The sequence below is a fragment of the Cryptotermes secundus genome, unplaced genomic scaffold (genome assembly GCF_002891405.2).
Source record: "Cryptotermes secundus unplaced genomic scaffold, Csec_1.0 scaffold639, whole genome shotgun sequence".
NCBI classification, from domain to species: Eukaryota; Metazoa; Arthropoda; class Insecta; order Blattodea; family Kalotermitidae; genus Cryptotermes; species Cryptotermes secundus.
In genome coordinates, this window is record NW_019743157.1 from 787876 (window position 1) to 815257 (window position 27382).

At 40.4% G+C, this 27382-nt stretch overlaps 1 protein-coding gene across 2 annotated transcripts; it reads left to right on the top strand.

Annotated features, from left to right (window-relative positions):
- Window positions 1–2579: 2579 nt before the first annotated feature.
- On the top strand, window positions 2580–27382 carry LOC111873936. 2 transcript variants are annotated; one of them, XM_023869045.2, is made up of 5 exons: window positions 2580–2839; window positions 17197–17473; window positions 20605–20707; window positions 22185–22210; window positions 25728–27381. In XM_023869045.2, the coding sequence occupies exons 1-5, from the start codon at window positions 2831–2833 to the stop codon at window positions 26303–26305; spliced, it is 993 nt and encodes a 330-aa protein (XP_023724813.1). In that variant the 5' UTR covers window positions 2580–2830; the 3' UTR covers window positions 26306–27381. The 2 variants fall into 2 exon arrangements, with proteins under 2 accessions (XP_023724813.1, XP_023724814.1); XM_023869046.2 differs by lacking the exon at window positions 22185–22210 and having other exon boundaries at window positions 25753–27382.

Here is a 27382-nt window from a genome sequence, read left to right on the forward strand (position 1 = left end):
GGGAAACTAACGAGCTACACGGCAGCGGATTTCATATCTTTATACTTTAATACCCGAGGGGGAAAAATGAAAACTAGAATAATAATCAGTCTTCCCGCTTCTTGTTTATCTACCCTATAACTAAAGTTCGTCGGTCACGGTAGCCGAGCGGTCTAAGGCATGCACTGTCTTCGCTCGCTCGGAAGGCGGGATCGTGGGTTCGAATCCCACTCAGGGCATGGATATTTGTGTGCGTTTTTCTGTGTTTGTGTACAGGTTGAGGCCTTGCGACGAGCTGATCACTCCCCCAAGGACTTCTACCGAATGTGTAAGATCTAGAAAAACTGAAGTGAATGGAGTTCATGGAGGTAGGCCTACGCCCACTGGGGCTGTAGGGTCAAGGAAAAAAAACCTAAAGTTCAGATAGAGATAACAATACAATAGTCCTAATTATAATCTTTTCTTCCGTTGCTTTTGACAACTTCAGAACACAACATGGGAGAAACAGCACTTGGAAACACATTCCAACTGACTTTCCTGAAAATGTTTTAAGATACCTAATATAAAGTTAAGATAAAGTAAAGTAAAATTTGTCCCTGTGTTCAATTAATTAAGCATCGAGCCAAGAAGACGTATGAGGGAGTGGAGATTATAGCTCCATAATTCTTGACCTCGATATTGGATAGGAGTGGTCAGCTTCACGCCCCGAGCCGCTTCACCCACGGAGAAAGAGTCCCCGGTACCCACTCTACAGGAGGCTGGGTGGGCCCCAGAACCGGTCTGGACTCTGCATAAATTTATGATACTAAAATATATATACACAGAGTAAATTAACCGCAGTGGTAACGTTTCTGGATTGTATTCGGGAGATGTCTGGTTCGAACCTTGGTCGGAGCACCAATTATCCTGACACAGTTTTCGTAAATCTATGGAAACAAATTACTTACTTATGGATCTGAGCCCTTCTTGAGGAGAAGCCAAATCTGCAGCTACTCAAGGATTTCCCAGCATTTTATGGAACCCGAAGAGTTATTATCGTGTTCACAAGAGCCCTACAGTGGTCCCTATCCTGAGCCAGATAAATCCAATCCATACCATCCCATCCTATCTCTCTAAGATCAATTTTTAATATTGTCTACCCACCTACGTCTTGGTTTTCCCAGTGGTTTCTTTCCTTCTAGCTTTCCCACCAATATCCTATATGCATTCCTCTTCTCTATCATTCGTACTACATGCCCTGCCCAGCTCATCCTACTTGATTTGATCATTCCTATTATGCTTGGAGAAGAGTACAAGTTATGAAGTTATGAAAACAAACACCGTGATAATATGTCAGTAGGACATGACGGCTTCCTTACACGTTCTTTCAAATTCACTATTTACCAACTGCCGTCACAGAGCCTCAGTTATTGGCTGTATCGCTACATAAACCGTGAAATGTAAGGTGTGCATTTAGCATCAGAGAGCTCTGGTTCCTCTAACGTTTCGAATTGTCACTCAGCTCAATACAGCGACAAGACTAAAGCAATTGGGTAAGATGCCTCCAGTTATCTTGTTCACGTGCTGAAGCCATTTCATACTGTAATGTCGCTTTGCCTTACACTGGGTATACTCTCAATCCATTAGCGATACAAGAATGAAATTAAAGTAAAGTTGTAAGATTCGAGGTTTTCAGGGCAGTGACTATTAAGAATGCCTTCTTGTGGGGTGTGGCGCCGTGTAGATCCTGTGTGTGGCCGTACACTCCAGCAACCTGCCCACGTTGGTTCCTTGCTCGCGGATTTTTATATCTTGAAGATTGAGGCAATACGTTCCTCCGAAACGTCGGTTCACACAAGATCTAAACTACGCCACATCCCAAAAGGCGACATTATTTAAAGTAAAGATGTTCTTGTTCTTAATTATTAAGCACTATACCATGAAGACGTATGAGGGAGTGGATGTATAGATCCACATTTTCTTGACCTCGGCACTAGCTGCAGGTGAGTGGTCAGCTTAACGCCCTTGCCGATCTACTCCCGGGGAAATAGCCTCCATATCATTTATTTAAGATCCATTTCTAATTATCCTTCCATACATGCAAAATATAACGAATCCAAACGCGCAGAATTTGGTGGCCATTCTGTTGATTTGACGAATTCAATTGTAGTGTCATCTGTTACTTATCAAAAACATCTAATATGAAAGCAAAATTGACATTTTTAACATTCAAAATGGAGCAGTTCATTTTTACATTTCCTAGACATCAGTTTTTTTGGCCACCGGGTATATTTAAATCAAGTTATTATCCTATTTGAGACAGCTTAATATTCCGAGTCTCTTGACCCCACCTTGTAGTTCGTGTTTTAGCCAAATGAACCGTTTTTTATTACGAAGAACTCGAACAATTCTTCAGAGACTTTCATTCTTGTCTCTTGGTACTGCTGAGGAAAACCTTATGCTTGTGCATGGAAAGACTTGTTTAGCCTTGGGCAGTTCTAGGTCTTTTTTATATGTATCTGTCCCCTCCCTTGCCACCTCACCGCCAGTACCCCCCACAGATCTTTGGCCACCTTTGAAGAACAACCTGTTGATGACGTCACGACAAACGACGCTGGAAGATTGTTCGAGCGAAGTGGCAGACAGACCGAGTTGGCTACTAAAGTGTGAAGGTGTGTATGTAGCTTCCATTTCAGAGCTGGCGTTTCAATTGATTAGATTAATGTAATTAGTTGTTTGAAGTGTACCGTGGGTGTGGCTATGAGCGCGAAGTGATGGGAACACGAAGTTGGACAGGTGACGGACGGCTCTTCTTCTTCTTCCTCCTTCTTCCCTGCTGAGAAAGGAACATCCCATCCATCTGACCAGCTCCATGGATGAGGTAAGGTTAACCTCACGCAAACTGGTCCATTTAAGAGTAAACGCTTGTTTAAGTAATTTATTTGCTTTAGTTACGTGACGGATGGGTGCAGTAGGATAGCTACATGGGGAAAATTGGAGGCAATTACTTCGCCTCGTCAATATGATATGCCGTTCTTAATCATTTACATAGCTGGAGGGCTAAGAAGAACGGCTATTACGTCGATCCTTCGACGGAAGGGAGATGCTACCTGAATCTCGCTTAAAAATGTAAATTAGTACACATTTACTACTGCATAATGAGGAACTTCATCATTTACACTTTCACTAAATACAATATTAATAGAATGATAATATGAAAGGGGGAAGATGGGTAGGACATAAAGAACGTATGGATGAAATTATAAATACTTTACAATGCTTTGGACAGGCAACTTGAAAGGAAGAAACAACTTGGGAAACTTGGACATAGAGGTAGACAGGAGGGAATATTATTAAAATGTGTCTTAAAGAAGTAGGTTGTGAGATTATAGGCAAGATTCTTCTACCTCGGGCTGGAGCCCACTGGCTGGCTATCTATCTAGGGTTCTACAGCCCTTGTGGGTCTTGGCAGCTTTTTCACTTACTTAAACCCATACATATTCGGTAGGGCTCCTTGGGCGGGGAATCAGTCAATCGCACGGCCGCAATCTATACACAGAACAGCACATACACAGAATAAACGCAGACAGACATCCATGCCTCTAGAGGGATTCGAACCCACAATCTTAGCGGGCGAAGACAGTTCATGTTTTATACCGCGCGGCCGCCAGGATCAGCGGTTCTTGTAGACGTGGGAATGAAATTTTGAGTTCCATAAAAAGTGAGGAATAACTTGTAAAATGAGAGACATACATCTCACAGTGGTTACTATATGTACCACCAGCTTTAATGTAAAAATCTGTAATTTACCCAAAGAGTGTCTTTATGTTTTCGTATGATTCTTATAACACACAGCAAATACTTTCTTAGGCAGCATTTTAATCGACTGGTCTTTATAATGGAAGGCAGTGTGTGTTCTGGGAGGAAAGATTTGGATTAGCGAATGTAATTTAGAATAATATTTGTCTTCTAAGGATGATGAGATGGGAAGGGCATGTAGCAAGAATGGGGGAGAGGAGGAATGCATATAGGATATTGGTGGGAAAGCCGAAAGGAAGGAGACCACTAGGAAGATCAAGACGTAAGTGGGTGGACAATATTAAAATGGATCTTAGAGAGATGGGATGGTATGGATTGGATTAATCTGGTTCAAGATAGGGACCAGAGTAAGGCTCTTGTGAACATGGTGATGAACCTTCGGGTTCCATAAAATACTGGGAAGTTCTTGAGTAGCTGCACAACTGGCGGCTTCTCAGGAAGGGCTCAGCTCCATGAGTGATTATGCTACAAACGGTTGTCGTAACTGGGCGATGTTTTGACGCCCGTAGAACAGACAGGGAAACCAGCTCCATGTAAAGAATTTAGAAACAGGCAGTTACATCGTAAGTCTGATCCTCCATACTAGTTGTTGTTGAAGGTGGCGATCATGATAGAGTACTGTAAGAAGATATGTCCTCTTCATTGCAGTTATCACCAAAACGAATCATTCCGAAGTATTACAATTTCAAAACCATCATTGTGGATATAATATTTTGGTGTCAGAGGCACGTGAAGCAAATATCCGTCCACTTGCAACGTTTTTATCCTTAACTCAATTTGCTTCCAGAATTGTTCCTTTATATGTTCTTTAAACATTCGTCTTTATCACTTAACTATCTTCACTAGTAAAAAAGTAAAAAAATAAAAATAATAAAACAATCCCTGTAACAGGCCGTGGAGGTCTATAGGGATGTGAGACGTCGAGGCTCCCACATTTTCTAGACAATCACCTTACAGATGGTGGTAAGGTTGTCAGCCTTACGCACCGGTCGCCCTTTACTCCGAGAGAAATTCCTGGTACTCATTTCTGTTAGAGGCTCAGTCGACCCCAGGGCCATAGTGCGGCTGGAAGGATTAGGTAAATTGAAAAAAATCCATCTCATCGGGATTCGAACCCGTGACCTTGCGGCTTGTAGCATAGTGCCTCAACCAACTATGCTAAATTCAACAAATTGATAACAGTAAGGGCTGTAAGTACGCACAGACATGAAAATCGTATTTAGTTCCAAATCCCTTTTTCGATGACGTCTGAAGACTTAGAAATTGTCGATTCCAACAACGAAACATGTACGAATTACAGTTTTCTTAATAGCTCGTATTAAGCTCATTCCCCGGGGCTTGTATATCAATAGAAAGAAACTACCCGTGAGTTGTTCCGAAAAAAAAACTCTACCCTTTATTGGAACCAACGAAAGTAACGAATTAGAAGGTTCGATTTATTAATTAATTTAAATAAATTTAAGCACAACAACAAATTTGTTTACCAAGCTATTTCTTAGCAATTGACGTCGCCTCTAAAATTAAAAAATTCGCTTAGTGGGGGGTGGAGACCAACTGGGTCCAGTCGGCACGGCGGCCACTGATTGGCCTATTGTAGCCTGCCCTGGGTGATTATGATGATGGAGAATTTGGTGGAATGAAGATTGGCAGGGGAAACCGAAGTACTCGGAGAAAACCCGCCCCAGCGCCACTTCGTCCACCACAAATCCCACTTGACCAGACCCCTGGGATCGAACCCCGGCCGCCGCGGTGGGAAGCCAGCGACTAACCGCTTGAGCTATCGCGCGGCCCGACGTCTCCTTTAAATCCATTATTCCGGCTTTCATACGTCATGTCACAGTACGAAGTGTACAATTAAGAAACGCGTTCGGCAAAGGAAATACACGTATATCTGAAATAATCAAGTCTATGATGAAGTCTTCCCTTATAACAAACAATAACAAAATTCAAATGCAGTTATTCATTGTTGGATTGTGATACTCTAAGTGTCGAGAATTCAGTACTACAGTGCGGTCGCGCTTAAGGCGAATTTGAAATAATGCCAATCCCAAAAATCCCTTTTACTTTACATATATTCCTATGAGAAATCTTGTCTTGAATTATGCGAGGTCTTCAGGAAAATAACATCGCATAAAACAGGACCGCGCTATGTACAGTCATACAGGATTAATAAACAATTAATATTAAATGTTCAGTGTCTGCAATTATTACCGCATACAACATAAAGAAAATTAAATATATTTTATTTAATATTTGCTACAACCTCCAACTTTAATAGAGCACTACATAAAATGATTGACGTTCTCTAGTTTTTCACTTTCTCCTATATGAGAAAATATGAGTATTTTGAGTGTAATAAAGTTGATATCGATGTTTTGACGGATTTAAGCATGTTAAGCCCCCCAGATTCCATAAATGTCTTTTGGTATGGCGTAAGTATGTGTCCATTTATGTATGTAGCCTAGGTACGAACGTGCGACTCGCGAGTGACTAAAATATTTCATAAATAAATATTTCAAATATATTCTAAACATATTTGGAGAAGAGTACAAGTTATGAAGCTCCTCATTAAGCAGTTTTCTGCACGTCCTGTCACTTCATCCCTCTTCAGTCCAGATATTCTCCTCAGCACCCTGTTCTCAAACACCCTCAACCACGAAGTTGCTATTGCAGACACAAACTTATTGTCGAAGAATGACTGTACAGCAGATGCTGCACTACAGAGTGAGAGACTGCTGTCGCTCTATCTCGTTAAATAAGCATACTCAACGCATCGAAAAACGTTTACAATAAAAGTGAGCTATATGAATATTTACGTCATTTTTAGAAAATTTATAAATTTTGATTTGAGATTCGCGAAAAATAGGAGTTATATTGGTCTGATAAAGACGGAAATTAAATTCATCCAACCAAATATCATTGAACTCTAGTTTGTAGTTTTGGAACACGCAGAAGCTTAGACAAATTATGCGCCTCTTGATAATAACTCATGAGAACTGGATTTGAATCAGTATTTGATTTCTCATCCCCTGTTCAGAAGAACATCTTCGATTTGATAACCATTATTATATTTGGTGAACACTTCCAAAGTCCATATTACATATTTCTTTCATCCTCCTATTTGCACATTCCGGCGCTAAGAGAGACTGTTAAGCTTATAAAGATGATTTTTTTCTCCTTTCGCTCCCACTGTGGAGCATAGGGCTGATTTCTCAGTTTCATGATCATTTTTACAGACGGTAGGACTCCTAGACGGGTGATCAGCTCGTCGCAAGGCCTCTACTTAAACACAGAACACAAACACAGAATAAACGCGTACATACACCAAACATCCATGTCTTGTGTGGGATTCGAACCCATGATCCCGGCTTCCGAGCGAGCGAAGACAATTCATGCCTTAGACTGCTCGGGTACCGTGACCGGTTATAAAGATGATTAGTGTTTGTAAAATGTCCTTCTGTTTCAACAATTTGCTCTTTGAACTTTGTAAGAATTTAAAATAGCATGGATTTCCAGTGTTGACACACATCCAAGCTCTAACAGAAAATAATATTTTGAGGTTATGAAGCTAATCTAGAATTCTTTTTAACTGAAGTTTAAGTGGTATTCGAAGGAACATTTCACAAAAATGTGAGACGCTACCGACTTAAAGGCTGTGTGGAATACAAGGTGTACCATAACTAATGATGCTAAAAGTCGAGACGCTAGGGTATTCAGAAAATAATTTACGTGATAATGGAACGCTTCACTGGAACCAAGATTCTGCCTGTCATACCGGAATGTAAGGTCACTTCAGCCAGCTCCAGAAGATGGCCGACCTGTTCCACTAGACGAATCTCCAGTTCGAATTATCTGAACAATAGAATCTGTCGGGACAGCACATTCTTATCTAAACCGCTGTTTAATATGAGAATGACGCTGAATGGACATATTGTCGAGGTCTAGAGCTACAACAGTAACGATATAGGCCGTATTGTTGCTTCTTAAGTTGCTTTAAAATTATTCTATTGTCTTCAAATGTAATTTTAAATTTTATTGTTACACAAAACGCTTACAAGAATGAATATTACATGTCTGTGTTATTGTAAACTGTAGATAAGTATTCATTCTTCTTCTTCATGGATGTAGGCCATTGGCCTGTTTCCGTCTTTAAGATAATACGTCGACAGATAATACTTTTATACAAAAACTCTTAATTGAAATAGGAAACGATAAAACTTGTAATTCAATTGCATATTCCCCATTAAAACGATGACTAAAGCTAAAGGTAAAGTTGTCCCTGTTGTTAATTAATCAACCACCACGTCATGAAGATGTATGGGGAAGTGGAAGCATAGCGCCACCATTCTTGACCACAGCGCTAGATGGAGGTAAGTGGTCAGCTTCACGCCCCGGCCTTTTTACCCCGGGGAAAGAACCCCGGTACCGTTGTATAGCAGGTTGTGTGGACCCCTGAACCAGTGTGGACCCCTGAACCAATCTGGACGCTGTGGAGTAGAGAAAAATCTCTTGCCCCAGCCGGGAATTGAAACCTGGCCGTCCAGCTCTTGGCTCGTCGTTATACCAACTGAGCTATCCTGACTCCGTACCGATGGTTGTGTGTTTTTAAAACAGAGAAATCTAATTAAACTTGTCAGAATCTACTCTTCAATGTAAGCACAAAAAAAAAGATGTTGGATATGAAGTTTGTACCATATCGACCCATTAAACAATCTACACGTTACTTCGAGCTGCGATCGTTTTTATCAGTTTACACAAATACAAAAAAGTCTCAACTAAAGAAGCACCGACACATGACACAAGACCTATATTTTAATAAGATTCGAAACATACACTTACAGCATTCTTCGGTATCAAGAATATTTAACAAAACACATGTAAAATATTGGGACCAATATCGGGCTCTTGTGAACAAGGTAATGAACCTTCGGGTTCCATAAAATGTACGCAATCTCTTGACTAGCTTCACAAGAATGACTCTGACTGAACGAGGTGGCTTAAACGTTATCAACTAGACTTCAATTCGGGACATGCTCGGTTCGAATCTAGGCTGGGGGGGCCCAGACTATCCCGAATGAGGCTTATCATGGTTTTTCTCAGTCCATTCAGGAAAAAACGGTGTAGTATCTTATAATGCCATGAGCATTTCCTTCCTCATCTTTCCATTTCATTATTCACTGTCATCAAGTCATTCTGTGCTATACGGTCTCAGTTAACTTACAGCAACGTTAAATAAACTACAAAGAAGGTCTCTCCTCCATGGAGTTAGTTAGTCAGTTAGTTACACACGGGAGGGCCGATCACGGTAGACGTGCGGTCTAAGGAATAAACTGTCTTCGTTCGCTCGGACGCTGCGATCGTGGTTCGAATCCCAGTCAAGTCACGGATGTCTGTGTGGGTTTATTCTGTGTTTATGTTGTTCTATAGCGGTCCTGCGACGGGCTGATCCCCCGTTCAAGGAGTTCTACAGACTGTGTATAGGATTAAGAAACTGGAAAACGGCCAAGGTCCAGCAAAGGACTGTAAGTAAGTAACTGTAAGGACAGTTTGTGGCCTTGTATTTGAGCCATAATAGTTCGATCGGGCACAAACTAGACAACAGTGGCTTTGGAGTTCTTTTCCCAGCACTAGCAAAGATTTGTCTCTTCTTCATAACGTCCAGACTGACTCTGGGGCCCGACCAGCCTCCTATACAATTGGAACCGGGAGCTACTTCTCCGGGGGCAAATGGCCAGGTGCGTGAACTGACACTCACCTCATCTAGTGTTGAGGTTAAGAATGGTTGAGATTTACCTAACCTTTCCCATACGCATTCATGGCGTGGTGTTTACTCAATTATGCCCAGGGATAAATTTACTTATATACAGTATCGTACAAGCCGGGATATTAGCCCACCTCCCAGTCTACCAACGAGAACATAGAAAGAAGAAAGAAGTTTCATAAAATTGAATGTGACATTTATTTCTGAGGGTTTTAAGTGAAAAGAAGTAAAAACACATAACATTAAGAAATAATACATTCAGAATTTAACGCCTTAAATATAATTCTAGGTATTTTCACAAATATCATTAGAAGCAGCAATTAGAACTCCTCATAATCATCTTGTTATTTTTTTTCCCCCCTTGGCACTACAGCCCCAGTGGGCCTAGGCCTACCTCCATGAACTCCGTTTCACTTCGGTTTACTAGATCTTACACATACGGTAGGACTCCTTGGGCGAGTGATCAGCTCGTCGCAAGGCCCCTACCTGTAGACAAACACAGAAAAACGCACACACCAAACATCCATACCCTGAGTGGGATTCTAACCCACGATCCCGGCTTCCGAGCGAGCGAAGACAGTGCGTGCCTTAGACCGCTCGGCTACCGTGACCGGCCTTGTTATTTTTAAGAACCCGAAAATAAGGATACTCCTCTTTCCTGAGAAACTGAATTTGAAGAAAAGAAATTCGGCTTTTATTCGGGCTAATATGGTATAACTGTGCGATTAGCTTTGCAAGAATTAATTTTAATTTCCATTATATGAACATCCAATGCAGTTCAGGTATATAAAATCTGTCGCTCCGTGAAGCATCGTAGGGGCTACTGGTAAAATACGCGTATTGCTCTGCAAAACACTCATCCACTTTCGTCATTAATCCAACGCTGAAATTTACAACTTCCAAACACAGGCTTTCAGAAAAACATTTACCGTGAATATTATCTATAAGCTCGCTAACGGGCCCGGTGAAAATGGTACACAGTTCCCGAAGCTCTGCTTCGCAGCATCCAGCAACAGAGGTCGTTAAACGTATAATGAACTGAAAGTAGCTGATGAGGAAGGAGGCAACCCCCTTTCCTTGTTACCTGAGCCAGTGAAATGGCAATTTAGACGTACCGCCGCGGTATTCCCCTCCCATTCTGTGTGTTCCTTCCCCCTCCCTCCCAACTCATAGTCGATGAAGATGTCTGCGGTGTTGGCAGCTCAAGGACGGTAACATTTGGCCCCGCCCCCATTTCTTCCTCGACCAGCTAAAATAATGGGCATAGCTATGGTACAATAAACTTTAGTTACTGCTGAGTCTTCCTTCCAAACTCCAAAGCACGTTTTGTAACACCTCGGTTCTGCCAAGTCGCCTGGAACCAGCAGCCATGTGCATTGTTGCTATTTGGTCCCGGTGCTGCCACGTAGCGTGGAAGAGTCGCTTTAAAGCTAAGCGAATGAGATGTATGCGCGATGTGTATGCACTTACGCTACATGTGGCAAGTTGAAATAGGATGCAGAAGAGAAAAACATGCTTTTGTTCTACCCTGTTTTGTATGAGAGCCGGGAAAGCGACTGGCTACGGGTTGGACGACCAAGGGGTCGGATTTCGAGTCCCGGTGGGGGTAAGAATTTTCACTTCTCCAGGTCGTCCAGACCGGCTCTGAGGGTACCGGGGCTCTTTCCCCGGGGGTAAAAAGGCTAGGGCGTGAAGCTAGTGACAAGGTCAAGAAAACGTAGGTCTCCACATCCATTCCCCCAGCCTTCATGGCGTAGTGTTTCGTTAGTTAAGTACAGGGACAATTTTACCTTTACCTTTACCGTGTTTTGTAAGGTCCAGCTATAAATGTCATGGCAAAGCGAGTTACTTCAAGTCAAAGTGACTGATTAATGGAAGATTTTATCGTTCTTTCACAAAGAGAATGCAGAAATAAATTATTACCTTACATTTGCAGCAGAAGCAAGCAATTCAGTGGCATTTATGGAATCCAAAAGTTCATTACCATGTATATAAAAGTCCGCCACTGGGCCATATCCTGAAACAGTTGAATTTGACCCATCTTTATGAAGCACTTCTTNCAAACATCCATACCCTGAGTGGGATTCTAACCCACGATCCCGGCTTCCGAGCGAGCGAAGACAGTGCGTGCCTTAGACCGCTCGGCTACCGTGACCGGCCTTGTTATTTTTAAGAACCCGAAAATAAGGATACTCCTCTTTCCTGAGAAACTGAATTTGAAGAAAAGAAATTCGGCTTTTATTCGGGCTAATATGGTATAACTGTGCGATTAGCTTTGCAAGAATTAATTTTAATTTCCATTATATGAACATCCAATGCAGTTCAGGTATATAAAATCTGTCGCTCCGTGAAGCATCGTAGGGGCTACTGGTAAAATACGCGTATTGCTCTGCAAAACACTCATCCACTTTCGTCATTAATCCAACGCTGAAATTTACAACTTCCAAACACAGGCTTTCAGAAAAACATTTACCGTGAATATTATCTATAAGCTCGCTAACGGGCCCGGTGAAAATGGTACACAGTTCCCGAAGCTCTGCTTCGCAGCATCCAGCAACAGAGGTCGTTAAACGTATAATGAACTGAAAGTAGCTGATGAGGAAGGAGGCAACCCCCTTTCCTTGTTACCTGAGCCAGTGAAATGGCAATTTAGACGTACCGCCGCGGTATTCCCCTCCCATTCTGTGTGTTCCTTCCCCCTCCCTCCCAACTCATAGTCGATGAAGATGTCTGCGGTGTTGGCAGCTCAAGGACGGTAACATTTGGCCCCGCCCCCATTTCTTCCTCGACCAGCTAAAATAATGGGCATAGCTATGGTACAATAAACTTTAGTTACTGCTGAGTCTTCCTTCCAAACTCCAAAGCACGTTTTGTAACACCTCGGTTCTGCCAAGTCGCCTGGAACCAGCAGCCATGTGCATTGTTGCTATTTGGTCCCGGTGCTGCCACGTAGCGTGGAAGAGTCGCTTTAAAGCTAAGCGAATGAGATGTATGCGCGATGTTATGTATGCACTTACGCTACATGTGGCAAGTTGAAATAGGATGCAGAAGAGAAAAACATGCTTTTGTTCTACCCTGTTTTGTATGAGAGCCGGGAAAGCGACTGGCTACGGGTTGGACGACCAAGGGGTCGGATTTCGAGTCCCGGTGGGGGTAAGAATTTTCACTTCTCCAGGTCGTCCAGACCGGCTCTGAGGGTACCGGGGCTCTTTCCCCGGGGGTAAAAAGGCTAGGGCGTGAAGCTAGTGACAAGGTCAAGAAAACGTAGGTCTCCACATCCATTCCCCCAGCCTTCATGGCGTAGTGTTTCGTTAGTTAAGTACAGGGACAATTTTACCTTTACCTTTACCGTGTTTTGTAAGGTCCAGCTATAAATGTCATGGCAAAGCGAGTTACTTCAAGTCAAAGTGACTGATTAATGGAAGATTTTATCGTTCTTTCACAAAGAGAATGCAGAAATAAATTATTACCTTACATTTGCAGCAGAAGCAAGCAATTCAGTGGCATTTATGGAATCCAAAAGTTCATTACCATGTATATAAAAGTCCGCCACTGGGCCATATCCTGAAACAGTTGAATTTGACCCATCTTTATGAAGCACTTCTTTAATAAAAACTCCGTGGTCCGCAAGCGAACTGTAGCGACCGAGCGACTTCATCGACAAGCCGCCGCTTGTCGATGAAGTTAGTGCAAACTTTAGAGGATAGAGGGTGTCGAATGGTCAGCGCAACGAATCCCTACGGCCGTTAATTTCGGTTTTCTCGACCGGAGCCGCTATTTCCTTGAAATAGCTCCTCAGTTATCCTCAAGAGGCTGAGTGAACCCCGTTCCAGACCCACTACTTCTCAGAAAATCTGGTAGCGCCGGGAATCGAACTCGGACCTCTGGATCTGTAGCCAGGAACTCTGATCACTAGATCACAGAGGTGGTCCGCACTTTCTTAGTATCAATTTTAATTTTATTGTCCCTTCTACACTAGGTTTTCCAACGCGATCTCTGCTTGTTGCTTGCAACATGCTGGTTTCTTGCTTGGGTTTCTCTTGTACCTTGAAGGTGAAGGCGATATTTTCCTCCGTTGGTGACTTTCACTGGACTACATGACGTCATATCCAAAAAGATAGAAATCTACCTCTCTAGAAATTTCCCGACTAACAATTATTCTCGCACCATTCAACTTCCTGCGCGTGCAATATGTGTAGCCCATAGTATCCTATTTCACTGAAAACACCAAAACAACACTTGGCAAAAAATACAAATTATGAAGCTTCTCTTTGTGTAATTATTGACTTTCTTCTGATAATAAAACAGTAACGAACGAGTAAGTGTTGTAAACCGAGAGAACTCAGTAAACCGACTGCACGCTGGCCGATGGCGATTTCCTCCTCCTTCACAGCTTTCATATCGGGTGTTTTCCACCCAAACCCCTAACCAAATAGTACCAGAGTGTTTTTCCGGGAGTAAAGCGGCAAGGGCTTGAAGCTGACCACTGTCCCTTATCTCGTGCAGAAGTAAAGAATAAGTAGAGCCTATATTTACAACACACATTTACTTAGTTAAGGGGATAATATTACCTTTACCAAAAAATACCGCTGAAATAGTTAGCAATCCTGCTTGGTATCCTAAAAAAAAAAAAGGATTTGAATCTAAGGCCTAAGGCCGCTTATTTTGATATGGGTTATATGGCTTCCTATATGTGAATGCTGGTACTGTAGCTCGAAATATGCTACAACCGCTCACTTCAACATCATTTTGAATTCATCATTCACACAAATGTACAATTTATTTATTGGACCGTCACAACACAACAATCAAAGAACTTCAGGGACAACGCCCAGATACAGTTCAATACATGTTTCGGCCACTAGTGGCCATCCTCAGGTGAATACACTTCAACAAACATACACCACTGAACTGCAGCACGTAAAGTCCGATACAATATCGTAAATCATTTAAGACAATTACAATAAGAATATAAAATATAGGTTATTCAAAACCAATAAAAGTCTTATATAGTTGAGGCTACATAAACCATACAGGTCAAACAGTGTCGTTAAATAACCCAAGAATCGTCCCATGAATCACCAATAAATGACAAAGGCAAAGTTATTCTGTACGTCATTAAAAAGACGTTCGAAAACATATTCAATTAATGAGAAAGTAGAGATGAACTGGGCAGAAACTTCTGTATGATACATAGTACGAAATTGCGTTAACTTCAATTCACTGAGCCTCAAGAAGGAGAGGTGATAAGGCTTCCTGTAGATACTGCACCTTCTGGGTTTTCTACTTAATCAATGCATCAGCGCGTTATGATTTATTACCGAAACGTATTGGTGATAACATCCAAGTTCTTGCAGAATGTGTATCGGTAACACAGTGATGATTAGGCAGGTGGAATTGAATTACCATGATACTACATCATCAAATGGAAACTGATGACACACCACGCATGCCAGATGCCATTCAGTGTTGCGGTCTGTTTGACAATGTTTCGCTCAAGGGAATAAGGTTGTAGGATTGTAGTCTAAACTTCTGGAAGTCTTAGAGTGTTTTATAAAAACAGGACACTTTTTTTCGTCATGTCATCTTTGTTTTATTTTGTAACGTTTTGTTAAACTCTTACCATGGAAGTATGGTAACCAAAATTATAATATGTAACAAAATATTAAATAACCCCCTGGAGTAGACTCTTTCTTGAGAAATCGACAGTTGCTCAGTTGAACCAGAAATTCTTTCCCTTTTATGGAATCCGAAGATCGGTACCGTGATCACAAAAACTCACTCTCAACCTAGAGACCGCCTATCCCGAGGTTTTTCCAGATTTTACTTACACTCACTGGGCAAATGTCAGGTTGTGTCTTAAACTATCCACGGCTGCTTCCTGATGAGGTCATTTTATTTCTCAATTGCCCTAATTATTCGAGCCGCACTATGGGCCTGTGATCGACTTAATCTTCCTGGGGGTAAAGGGCAGGAGGCACATAAGGCTGACAACCTCACCGCCCTCTGTGAACCAGATGTCTAGAAAATGTGGGAACCTCAGCATCTCACAACCCTATGGGCCTTTATTGTCTGTTACGGGAATAGTTAGTTAGTTAGTTATTGGAGAGGGTGGATTTCCCCATGCACTGAGACCTGTATTGGTCCATTGTGCTTCCCTCTATGATTTCTACCAGTCTCTATATCCTACCGGTACTGGTGCTTACCATCAGTCCCGTCCAGCCAGCGAGACCGGCTCTACTAGCTGAGAGGTATCTATAATGCTTCCCCCATCTACCAGAGGTACTTGAGACTGCTGTTTGGCGGGAAACGTCCGTTAATTTGGCTCAGTGACCTCCTTTGGAGATATGAGGTTCTTTTACGTGTCGTAAAGCTACGACACAGGACCCACGGCTTAAAGTCCCTCCCGGAGGACTTGTTCCCTGAATTTTTCCGCCCTTAAAAATTCGACGACCTCCGCCGGGTATTTGAACCCGCGTACCACGAGTCATGAGGTGGGAACGTTACCTCTAGACTACGGACGCCGCTGTTACAGGAATAACTTCTCACTTGATTACCAGCTATGCTATCTTAGGATTTCTGTGATTTCCTTAGCCTCTCTTGGAAACTGCTCGATATATACATAGGTCCAGACCGCCTCTGTGGTCTGGTGGTCAGAGTGCCTGGCTACAGATCCAGAGGTCCGGGTTCGATTGCCAGCGCTACCAGATTTTCTGAGAAGCAGTGGGTATGGAAAGGGGTCCACTCAGCCTCTTGAGGAGAAATGAGGAGCCATTTCAAGGAAATAGCGGCTCCGGTATTGAAAACCGAAATTAACGGCTGTAGGGATTCGTTCTGCTGACCACGTGACACCCTCTATCCGCTAAAGTTGGCACTAAACTTCGCCGAAAAGCGGCGGTCGGTATAGTTCGCTTAGGGACTAAAACCACGGAGTTTGTTTTGCTTTTTTATACATAGGTCCTATATACATATGTGTATGTACACACAACTCATGCAGTATACACTCTATGAGCTTTTAGTTCTGATGGCAGTGACTGAGTTTGATATCTATGTACCGACATTTTGGAAGAGCGTGTTGCCTCCATCTCCAGTGTACCTGATTGTTTACCATACTGCATGATGCTCCCCCGCCCCAAAAAAGCAATAATCAGAATGAGTATAGAGAATAGCAAGAATACTGGCCTATCTTGCTCTGATTATGTGGAAGTAACAGCAAAAAGAAGTACCTAATCTGATTTCTTGACGGATAAACGTAATACTTTTATATTTTTGACAACAGGCTTTATAACTTAATCATCGAAACCTTCAGACAAATAGGAGAGAGAGATTGTTTGAGATCAAGGTGCTGACGAGAATATTTGAACCTTAGAGAGGGGAAGTCCATCTACCAGGAGGGCATACAAAACTGCATATTGAGGAAATTCATAACTTGTACTCTTCACTAGACTCTGCTAGAAACAAAAGCAAGAAGGATAATGATGGACAGGACATGTAGCAGATATAAAAAGATGTGAACCATGGAGTTTGGTCAGACTGCAGGGATGACAACTGGAGAACTGTGTTTTGAATCTAGGAGGGGGTAAGGCACTCATGGATTGCAGCTAACCACTCACTTCCATCTAATGCTGAATAGAATAGTCTTATCTTCCTATTTTCAGGTGGTGGTGTTCCCGATGCTGGTAGCTTTGGCAGCAGCAGGAGGGTCAGGACCACTTAATTACACCACTGACTGGTGGGCAGGTGCAGTGGAAGAAGATGCAATTCGATCGCTACCTCTTGACGGGGAAGGAGGTCTCTGGACTAGCTCCTTCATACCACCTCCACCAAGACCTGACTTCTTGGATGATCATGCCACTCCAGATGGATTGACTACTTGTGATTTGTGCACATGGGCATGGCATGAGAGGGGACTCTTCTCATTGGACCCAAAACAAGGTATTTTTCCTTTATTCCCTTCATTCTTAACTTCACTAATACAACACCTAATATATATTAGTTATTAGCCATCACCTATTGAATTACCTGAGCTATGGCAATCATCACCTATTTATGTACTGTTTGTTTGTTTATTTGTTATGTAGTGATGCTGTCAGTAGTGAGACTATGTAGGATAATTAATAAATATAGATACATTGGTGAAATGATAATCGGTAGGGGAAACTGATGTACTTGGAGAAAACCTGCTTCAGTGCTACTTTTTCCAACACAAATCCCACATAATATCTGACCTAGGATCAAACCTGGGCTGCCACTGCAGGAAGTTGGCAACTAACTCCCTGAGCTATGATTTGCTTACTTACTCATGGAACTGAGCCCTTCTGGAGGAGCCGCCAATTCTGCAGCTACTCAAGAATTTCCCAGCATTTTATGGAACCTGAAGGTTCATTACCGCGTTCACAAGAGCCCTCCACTGGTCCCTATTCTGAGCCAGATCAATCCAATCAATACCATCCCATCCTCTCTCTTTAAGATCCATTTTAATATTGTCCCCCCACCTATGCCTTTGTCTTCCCAGTGGTCTCTTTCCTTCTGGCTTTCCCACCAATATCCTATACGCATTCCTCGTGGGCATGCCCTGCCCACCTCATCCTCATTAATTTGATCATTCTAATTATACTTGGAAAAGAGTACAAGTATGAAGATGACATGGCCCTGTAATAGGATTTTAATTAGATAATGGGTGAGTGATGGATATTGTGCTGAAAGAGACAGTGCTAGAAGATTAAGATGTTGCTAAATCGACGGCATGATCTTAACTGTCCTAAGTCTGGCACCACATCAGTTTGCAATGGTCTATACACTTTTATCTCCTTCTTGCATAAAGTTAAACAGGTTATGTCTCCAACTTCTCTCCAAGATCTGATGCTTAGATCTGTGGGTATTTATTTTTTTATAAACATAATAATATATCACTAAAACAAAATAACCACATCATTCTATTTTCATAAAATTATATTAAGTTTGTAAGCTGCGAAAGTGATAGATAGTATGAATACTGAAGACATGTTGACAATGGCTGATTAAACTCTCACCAGATGACAGAGGACCTATGATAGAAAATGTCAGGATGTCACTTCAGATTTCAAATTCAGTATTCTTTTCAGCATCTCATTAACTATTAAATAAAACATAACTAACATCTGTATTTCAGATACTCCCACCCATATTTTCTTTTGCCTCCCGATCACCCTGGTCTTTTCAGCATTCTAATGCTGCAATCCTCTAATCCTACCTTGACAGTATTATGATTGAGATGTTTATGGGTATAGATGATGGCAACTGAAGTTTTTCAATTTAGGAATGAAATGTCTGAATGCACTTAACGGTGTATTTAAATACTGATAGCTATAAATTATGTTTAAATTGTGACATCTGTAGCCTTATCTTAAGATATTAGGGCTGTAGCCTTTATTTAGAGGACGCACAGCTGTCTTGTGGTTGGTGCATCACTTTCCAAATCAGGATGATTGATATTTGAAAGTCATGTTTTTCTTTGTGGAAATTTTGAGTAGAAAACAGCATCTACAAACTGATGTTGAGAAATGTCAACAGATTTTGCATGATAATTCAAGAAAAGAAATTTAACTTCCTTACACTGCATCACATCAAGTTGAAGTCCTCCTTACCCATCTTGAAGACTGTGGACATAGTAAAAATTAATTTCTTTTTTTAACTTGCTTAGTGAGGGTTGGAGTCCAACTGGGTCTACTTGGCACGGCGGCCACTGATTGGCCTATTGTAGCCTGCCCTGGGTGATTATGATGATGAAGAATTTGGTGGAATGAAGATTGGCGGGGGAAACTGAAGTACTTAGAGAAAACCTGCCCCAGCACCATTTTGTCCACCACAAATCCCACTTGACAAGACCCAGGATCAAACCCGGGCCGCCGCCCAGTTAGTCAGCGACTAACTGCTTGAGCTATGGTGCAGCTTGAGGACATAGTATGTTGCTACTACTGAATGCTTCAGTAAATATGTACTTTCAAGGTTTGAAAATAAATGGCTCCAGATAAGACACATGATTCCTCACTAAATTAAATAATAAAATATGTCAAATTTGGATTCTAATCCTTATTTCCTTTTCATTACACATTAATTCCATTGAACTGAATAAGAAGACAATTTCCCATGTTTCCACTCGCATTCCTATGTTGTCTGCCAATAAAGAGTTTCCATGGTGTGATGCTGTATCAGCAAGAACAGAAAACGGTAAATCTTTGTCTGACAAATATTTATCCATCATGGATTTGCTTATGCACACAAATCAAATGCAAACAATTATTTCCTGAATGCAAAAAATTTGCGTATATGCACCCTTCTCTTGGGCACGACCCTAAAATATTGCAGTTCAGTCACCTTAATGTCAAGGTTATGTTTTTACCTTCCAAGGCCACGATATACTTGAAATGTCTACTGGAGAGCAATCCAAGCTATAGATTATTGCTTTTGATAACTTAAAGTAGTATGTATACATCTGGAAATTTCACTTGTGTATTTGTGTAAAAAATCTGTGTATCTAGGTACGCCTGGAAGAATTTATGCAGCCATATTCATCAATCCATGTTCAACCCATAGAGTATTAACATTTGTCCAATATGAGCTTATTTAATTTGTTGTTCTTAAGGGATCTAACTCCTGCATTGAATAATGGTGTACTGTACCATCCATATTACACACAATGGCATTTTTATTTATTATTTATTTAATGATGCTGGAAGTAACTCAGACTATACAGCATCAAATGGTAGGATGACTGGTGAACAATGAACTACAAACAATGCAGGAGGAAGTAATTGTGGCTTACTTTGAGGTACTATCCCAATGCCCCTACTCACTACACCACTTTATTTGGGCCCACCACAAGTATACAAGCATCACAAGTGCTACATATTTTATTTATTTTTGATTTGCATAATGACACTTTTAGCAGCTGAACCCATCTAGCACCAAGGCAGTGATCATTACAGTATTGTATAGTGGTCATATGTGATATACTACCCAGAAAATTGAAACCACTCTAACAATACATGAAGAAGGCACTGGGTTTGTGTTATATTTAATTTCAGAAACTTCAGGAGAACTGGGCTGGGTGCTCACCCTTGCCATTGTATCAATACTGTCAGCAGCAGTCGGTGCAGTGGTCATGGTTACTGTGCTCCAGTGTCGGAAGTGAGTTTTGTATTTACACTTAACTGTGCAAAATTTTAATGTAAAACATAAAGATACATTGCATACTTTTAAGTTTTGCAACGGTAAAGAGGTCACTGTTAATATGAAATTACAGTTTTTAAAATATGTGCAGAAAATCTTTGTTTGGTAAAGTAAAGACTGGAACTTTGCCTAAATTATATAAGGTTATGGATATAGCAAATGAATCAGACTTTCAGACCTTGGCAAAAAGCACAATAGAAGCAAAGTAAATGCACTTTTTTGAGAGCAGCGCATAGATACAAAATACATGCACATAAGAATAGTGAAGATATACAAATTAAACTAAAGAATTTCGAGAATAAGTAGTTGGAATATTCAGGAAGGATGTGAAATTCCACTATTACAAGGAGAGGACCTGAATGTCAGTAAGAACAGGAAGACATAAGACATTCAAGTATGCAACAGAGAGACCAGTTTCAAGACCTTCATAGTCATATTTTACAAATCTTAAAATAAAAAAAGTTTCTAACTCTCCTTATAGTTAGATTCTAAATACTTTACCATATGATATTACATTTCCATCCCTAGTACACAAGAGCCTAATTCAAGAAGACCAGTTTTGAATATGTTGAAATGTTTCCAAAATATTCAGAACTAGGAACAGAGGCTTTGGCTAGTAATACTGCAAGGGAAATTGTAAGGTTCATTTTCCTGGTGGGCATCTCCACAAGCTAAAAAATTAACAGTCTTATAATATCATTCTTTATTCAAAGCATCTGAAATGTTGGATGCAGCTGACTAGTATAGAGTTTTATATAATGAGTAGGGTTTGAGGAATTCATTAAGTTGTAAGGAGTTTGAGTCTAATTGGTGGTGTTATCATTCAATAACGTGCTTTGGCCTTTTTTTTTTTTTCGTGACATTGTTACTTCATCTGCATTAAAATCAATTTACTCATAGTGGCAGAAAACAACTGTAGTCTGTGTCCCATGAAGCACTCTGTCAGCATCAACCATTATATTGCTTTATTATGTTCTTCAAAGTTTGTGTTTGATGACATGAATAGTTAATTAGATATTTTGAAACATAATTTAGGTGCAGTAATTTTATCAGTTTTTATGAAGAAACTTCAGTCTGCAATTTCACACAAAAATATTCTCACCCAAGAGTGTACCTGATATTTGAATACATTCAGAAAAAGAAACAGTAAAACTTCAGGAACAATGATTTTGTGTACTTGCACCAAATGTTCACATCTTTCCATTGCTTGATGCCTAATGTTTCCACAGAAGTTAAACCAATAAGAACAGTTTCATGGCTGACAAACTTTGAAATTTATGCATACAGTTTAAATGACATTACAGAGTTCACTAAATACTTTTAAACATATATACTCATTACTCACTGTTGGTGTAATCATATGGTAGCAGCATATCAACACACATATTGACATTCACCAAAAATTAGTAATTTTTTTTTTATTTTCTTTCTACAGCAGGTATAAGAACGAAGAAATATCAGGTGAGTAATCATCATATTAGAGGTTGAATATGAGACATTGTATCTGACAAAACGAACTCTACAAGGGCAAGTGATCATGTTTGGGCTACTAGAGTAGTATAAATAGGGGCTTCTGTAGACTATCCTGTAAAATAATTATTTGATTTTATTATTTTTATTGCAAAAAGTACTGCCTTCTGGGATAAAACACTGTGTAGTCTATTGAAAGTCATCTGATGTTTCGGAGGAACATGTATGTTACATCCATCTTCAGGGTCAAAGAATATGCTTAGCAAGAAACCAGCATGAGAGCAGGTGGCAAGCAGAGCTTTCTTGCTGGTTTCTTGCTTATTTTATTTTTTTACCCTGAATATGGAAGTGACATGTACCTCTGTAGCACTGGTTGACTTTCAATGAGCTACAAGGCATTATATACCATAAGACAGAACTCTTCATAACCACCACTATGAAAGCCTCATATCCTACATACAATTGTTATTGTATTTACTGGCAGACAATAAGCAGTATTACAAAGAATACAGTAAGGGATAAATGGCTGCACTGTAAACCCACAGCTTGGGCCGCACCATAGCTCAAGCAGTTAGTCGCTGGCATCCCACCGCGGCGGCCCGGGTTCGATCCTGGGTCTGGTCAAGTGGGATTTGTGGTGGACAAAGTGGCGCTGGGGCAGGTTTTCTCTGAGTACTTCGGTTTCGCCTGCCACTCTTCATTCCACCAACTGTTCCACAATCACCCTCACCTATCATCTGGGGCCGGTACAATAGGCCAGAAGTGGCCGCAGTACAAGGGACTTAGTCCCACCCCACTAGCAATAATAATAATAATGAAAATAACTACACAGCCCAGAACGATGTCTACAGTTAACTTCATCCAGAACAGGGTGTCGAAAAATATTTTTACTAGTGGGTCAAATGTGGTTATACCAAAGTTGGCATAGGTCAAAGAGCCTCTGAAGGAAACTCTACTTAAAGAAAATGTGAAAAACATTTGAAGTGAGCCTACCTGACTATTTACAGTAAATGTGTGTGCTGGGAACCCCAAAACTTGTATTTCTGTCAGAGCTCCACATTTATTTTCTTATCATGATTACAATACTTTCTGATTGCCATGTACAAGAAGTGAAAATTAATAAAGAGCCATATTTCCCATATCAAAATACTGCCATGGACCATATTTTTCCCATATCTGGTTTAGTGGAACATCTGCCAATACCTATAACAGTTGCAAATAACAGAAAATATCTGGCATCAAATTTAACTACAAAGCACCAAGAAAATTAAGTACTTAATAATTTGAATAATTTGTAACCAAGTAATGCCACTTACCCTTTCTGAATACCTACACATATTATGTAAGTGGATTGCAACTGAATAGTAACAAAACATAACAGTATTGTTGTATTTCATATTTTCATTGCTGACCAGTTATGATTTTCAAACATCAGATATGTCAGCTCAATGCTTAACTGTAAATACAAATATTCCCTATTTTCAACTTTTTTTTTTGGCAGAAAAATCACACATTATTCCAAACATAATCTTAGCATTATTTATTACCCTAAACTATTTCTATTATCACTGACACATCTTGGCAAGCATTCCATTTTCCACTTTTGAATGAAAGTTGTACTGCGAGTATTACTTCTAAAAGTAAAAATCAATTGATATTAGGTGATTATTTGTAATTAAACAGGAACACACTTTAATAAAAATGGTCTCTCTCTCTCACAAGTTATGATCAAAAAGTACACAATAGTAGAGCACTAGCTCTATTAATTGGGCCCAACTGAGTAGGTTTTACCTGAGAATTCAGTCTCTGAAACACTGTATTTTGAAAAATAAAACAGGACGGTTTTTAGATAAAGACAGGACAATGGATGATGTCCAAAAACATAATATTTGTACTAATGTACCATCATCACAAACGTTTGGATCTTATTTACTTCTGTAACTGATGTTTTCGACTATTTGGAGCTCTTCTCTTTTGTAAATAACACTGTAGGATATATCAACCAACATAAATTATCCGTGTCTGTTATGAAAACTTCCTGTTAGCATTGTGTTGCATTTTATATACAATGTTCTCTTTTATAAAGAAAGGTGTTGCTACTCATATGACAGCAGAGGAGGCTGATGAAACGTTTAAGTTTTTAAAAAAACATCTGAAATATTGCACATAGCATTTATTAAAAAATGAAAAAGAAGTCAGTATATCAAAAACTTAGTAGCATGTATAAACACATCAAACACACAAAATGAATTTCATTTTATCCGGGCTTAACAATTTCAAAGTTCACCCAGCAGAACACACTTGCAGTCTTAGCCTTATAGCCTTGCAGTATGAATTTCTGCCAGATAATAAGAACAAAAATTTTCTTTCTGTCTATAATGGGGGCATGCAGTAGTGTAGTTGGTTGAGGCACCCTGCTACAAGCTGGAAGGTAAAGGGTTCAAGTCCTTATGAGGTGGATCTCTTTCAATTTACCTAATCGTTCCAGCCCCACTATGGCCCTGGGATTGACTCAGCCTGTAACAAATGAGTACAAGAAATCTTCCTGGGGAGTAAAGGGTGGCCAGTGTATAAGGCTGACAACCTTACCACCATCTGTAAACCAATTGTCTAGAGAAAATGTGGGAGCCTCAACGTCTCACAACCCTGTGGGCCTTCATGGCCTGTTACAGGGATAGCTTTATCTCTTTCACTGTCTATAATAGCAGTTCCAGTAATTTCAGAAGCTCCATTTGGAGATGAAGCTTGAACATATTCTGGACGATTAAGTACAAAAATGAATATGAACTAGAAATCACAAGGGGCATTCACCTCTGCTGCCCATGTAACAACTGTAGTTGTTGACGGACAACTTAAAAGTCAGACTGCATTGGTTGTAGAAGTGTGTAACTATCAACCCATCAAACAGTCAATTAAATATATCTTGTACACTAAATTAAAATATAATAATATAACCTAGATTCTGGACAGTGGCATTTCTTCCACTCCAGATGTAATGGCTGTACTACTGTCAGTCTGTTATAAGAGTCCCATTTGTAAAAAAAGAATGCAGCACAATTTGACACTGGCAGTAAGGTACATACATGTACAGTTTTTGGAAACTGCAGTTTGCCTCTGCATATTTTAAACTCAGCTTCTAATGATCCTTGTAATGTTTTAAACATTGAAAAAAGTCAAATACTGTATTTCAGAACTCATTATTTATCTATAAAAACATTCCAATTCAACTGAAGTTTGTAAGCAGCCCTTCTACTTTCAAAATAAAACTCATAAAACAATTGTGTTCTTGGAATTAATATGGTCATCAAGTTGTGGAAAGTAGAATATAATTACCATCTTAGACATATAAATTAGGCAATCCAGAGTGATGACAGCATACATGACATACATGTATACAGTCCTTTCAGAAAATTGAATTTGTTAATTTTATACAACAAATGATCACAGTGGCATACTATAGGTAATACCAGCCATTTCTGGTGAGGTGATGACTCATCTACCTCTACAGGTCTGTGCTCCCTCTGCACCACCAGGTCCCCAAATACAGCAGCTCCAGCATTACCCAGCTTGCCAGACAGAGACCAAAACCCTGAAGATAACAAACACATAACAACAACAAACTTCAGCAGTGGAGGTGGTAGGGGAGGAGGTGGTCGCGTATGGACCTGGCTGACTACACGTCGCACCACTACTGGACCTGCACAACTCTGCACCACAGCACAAACCACACCTGCTGAAAACCACTACACACTGGATGAAGCATATACAGCTGTAGGAGAAGCACTGTATGCAGAGCTAGACCGGGAACTAAGTGACAGTCCTGCATATCAGAACACAGCCTACAATGGTTCAGACACAGAACCTGATGCACCAGCTTCTTCCTCTGCCCCCAGCAGTGCTTATTATTCTGATCTGTCATGTGCAACGGGACCAGACCGAACCTATGAAGCAGTGGGACTTACTCTAGGTACAGCAAACCCATCCAATAACACCTGGGACGCAGGAGACATTGCACTGCGACGGCATCCCATGTCTCGCCTTGCTGCTATCACAGAAACCATTACTGTGCCTTCGGACTATGTATAGCCTGCTTCCTTGCAGACACTAGTACTGCAGTACATTTTAACCGTAAGCCAGTATGGTGCTACTAATGAACTGCATGGGGTCTCCATGCTTGGCAGAAGCCTATTTACTAGTCAAGCTTTAAATGTTTAGGAAGAATAGTGCAAATTCAGACTATTCCTGATTTTGAGCTCCAGCTATCAAAGCCTCCAAATGAAAACATGTGACATTTTCTTTTAACTGTATTTCACAAACCAGTAAACTCTTATGGTTGTCTGCAAGACATAAACAAAAATATATTCCTTAGCCAACTGTGCTGAAAACTGTAACAGTGATTATTAAATTTATGAGTAATGGTAAAAAAGTAGCAGCATGTATATTCTTTCTGAACTTTTAAAAGTAAATCACTTTTGTAAATTATTAAAATTAATAACTTGTGTTATACTGTGTATTATTAGTCTGTGACATTGATATGACTGTGGGACACTAGAGGAGGCCTGTTTATGTGATACATGAGTATAACTGTGAAAACATGTTGACATTTGCAAGAAACATGAAATGTGGGACATGATACATGATATAGTACTCCTGGTGTAGATGCTTCTTTAGAATATTTGCAATTATGGTGGAAGGAAGATTCATTTCTGGTTCATAATTGTAACCAGTGATGTAGACTGATTGATGAATAGGAGTCTCTGAAACTGAACTGTACAATAAAGCCTGATCAAAAGTCAGACATGTAACCTTTCAAATCATCTTAACTCTCTCTCTCACTGATCTTCGGTTCAAAGCAAATGCTTTTTGTACAGTGCCAGTAAATAGTCTGCAAATTGCTATCCTTTAGATAAGATTTTCTACATTCTGAAACCCACCTATTAATTTCATCATGCTATCACAAAATTGAACAATTTCAACCAAATTCTATGCATGACCTCCCCTACACTTTGTCATGTACTTTTGATTTTTGTTAAGTTTGGAGCATCTTAAAATTAATTTTACTTAAGGTTGTAAATAAACTCATCCACCTTGATATAATCACCATGACACTCACTCACTCATGGAGCTGAGCCCTTATTGAGAAGCTGCCGATTGTGCAGCTAC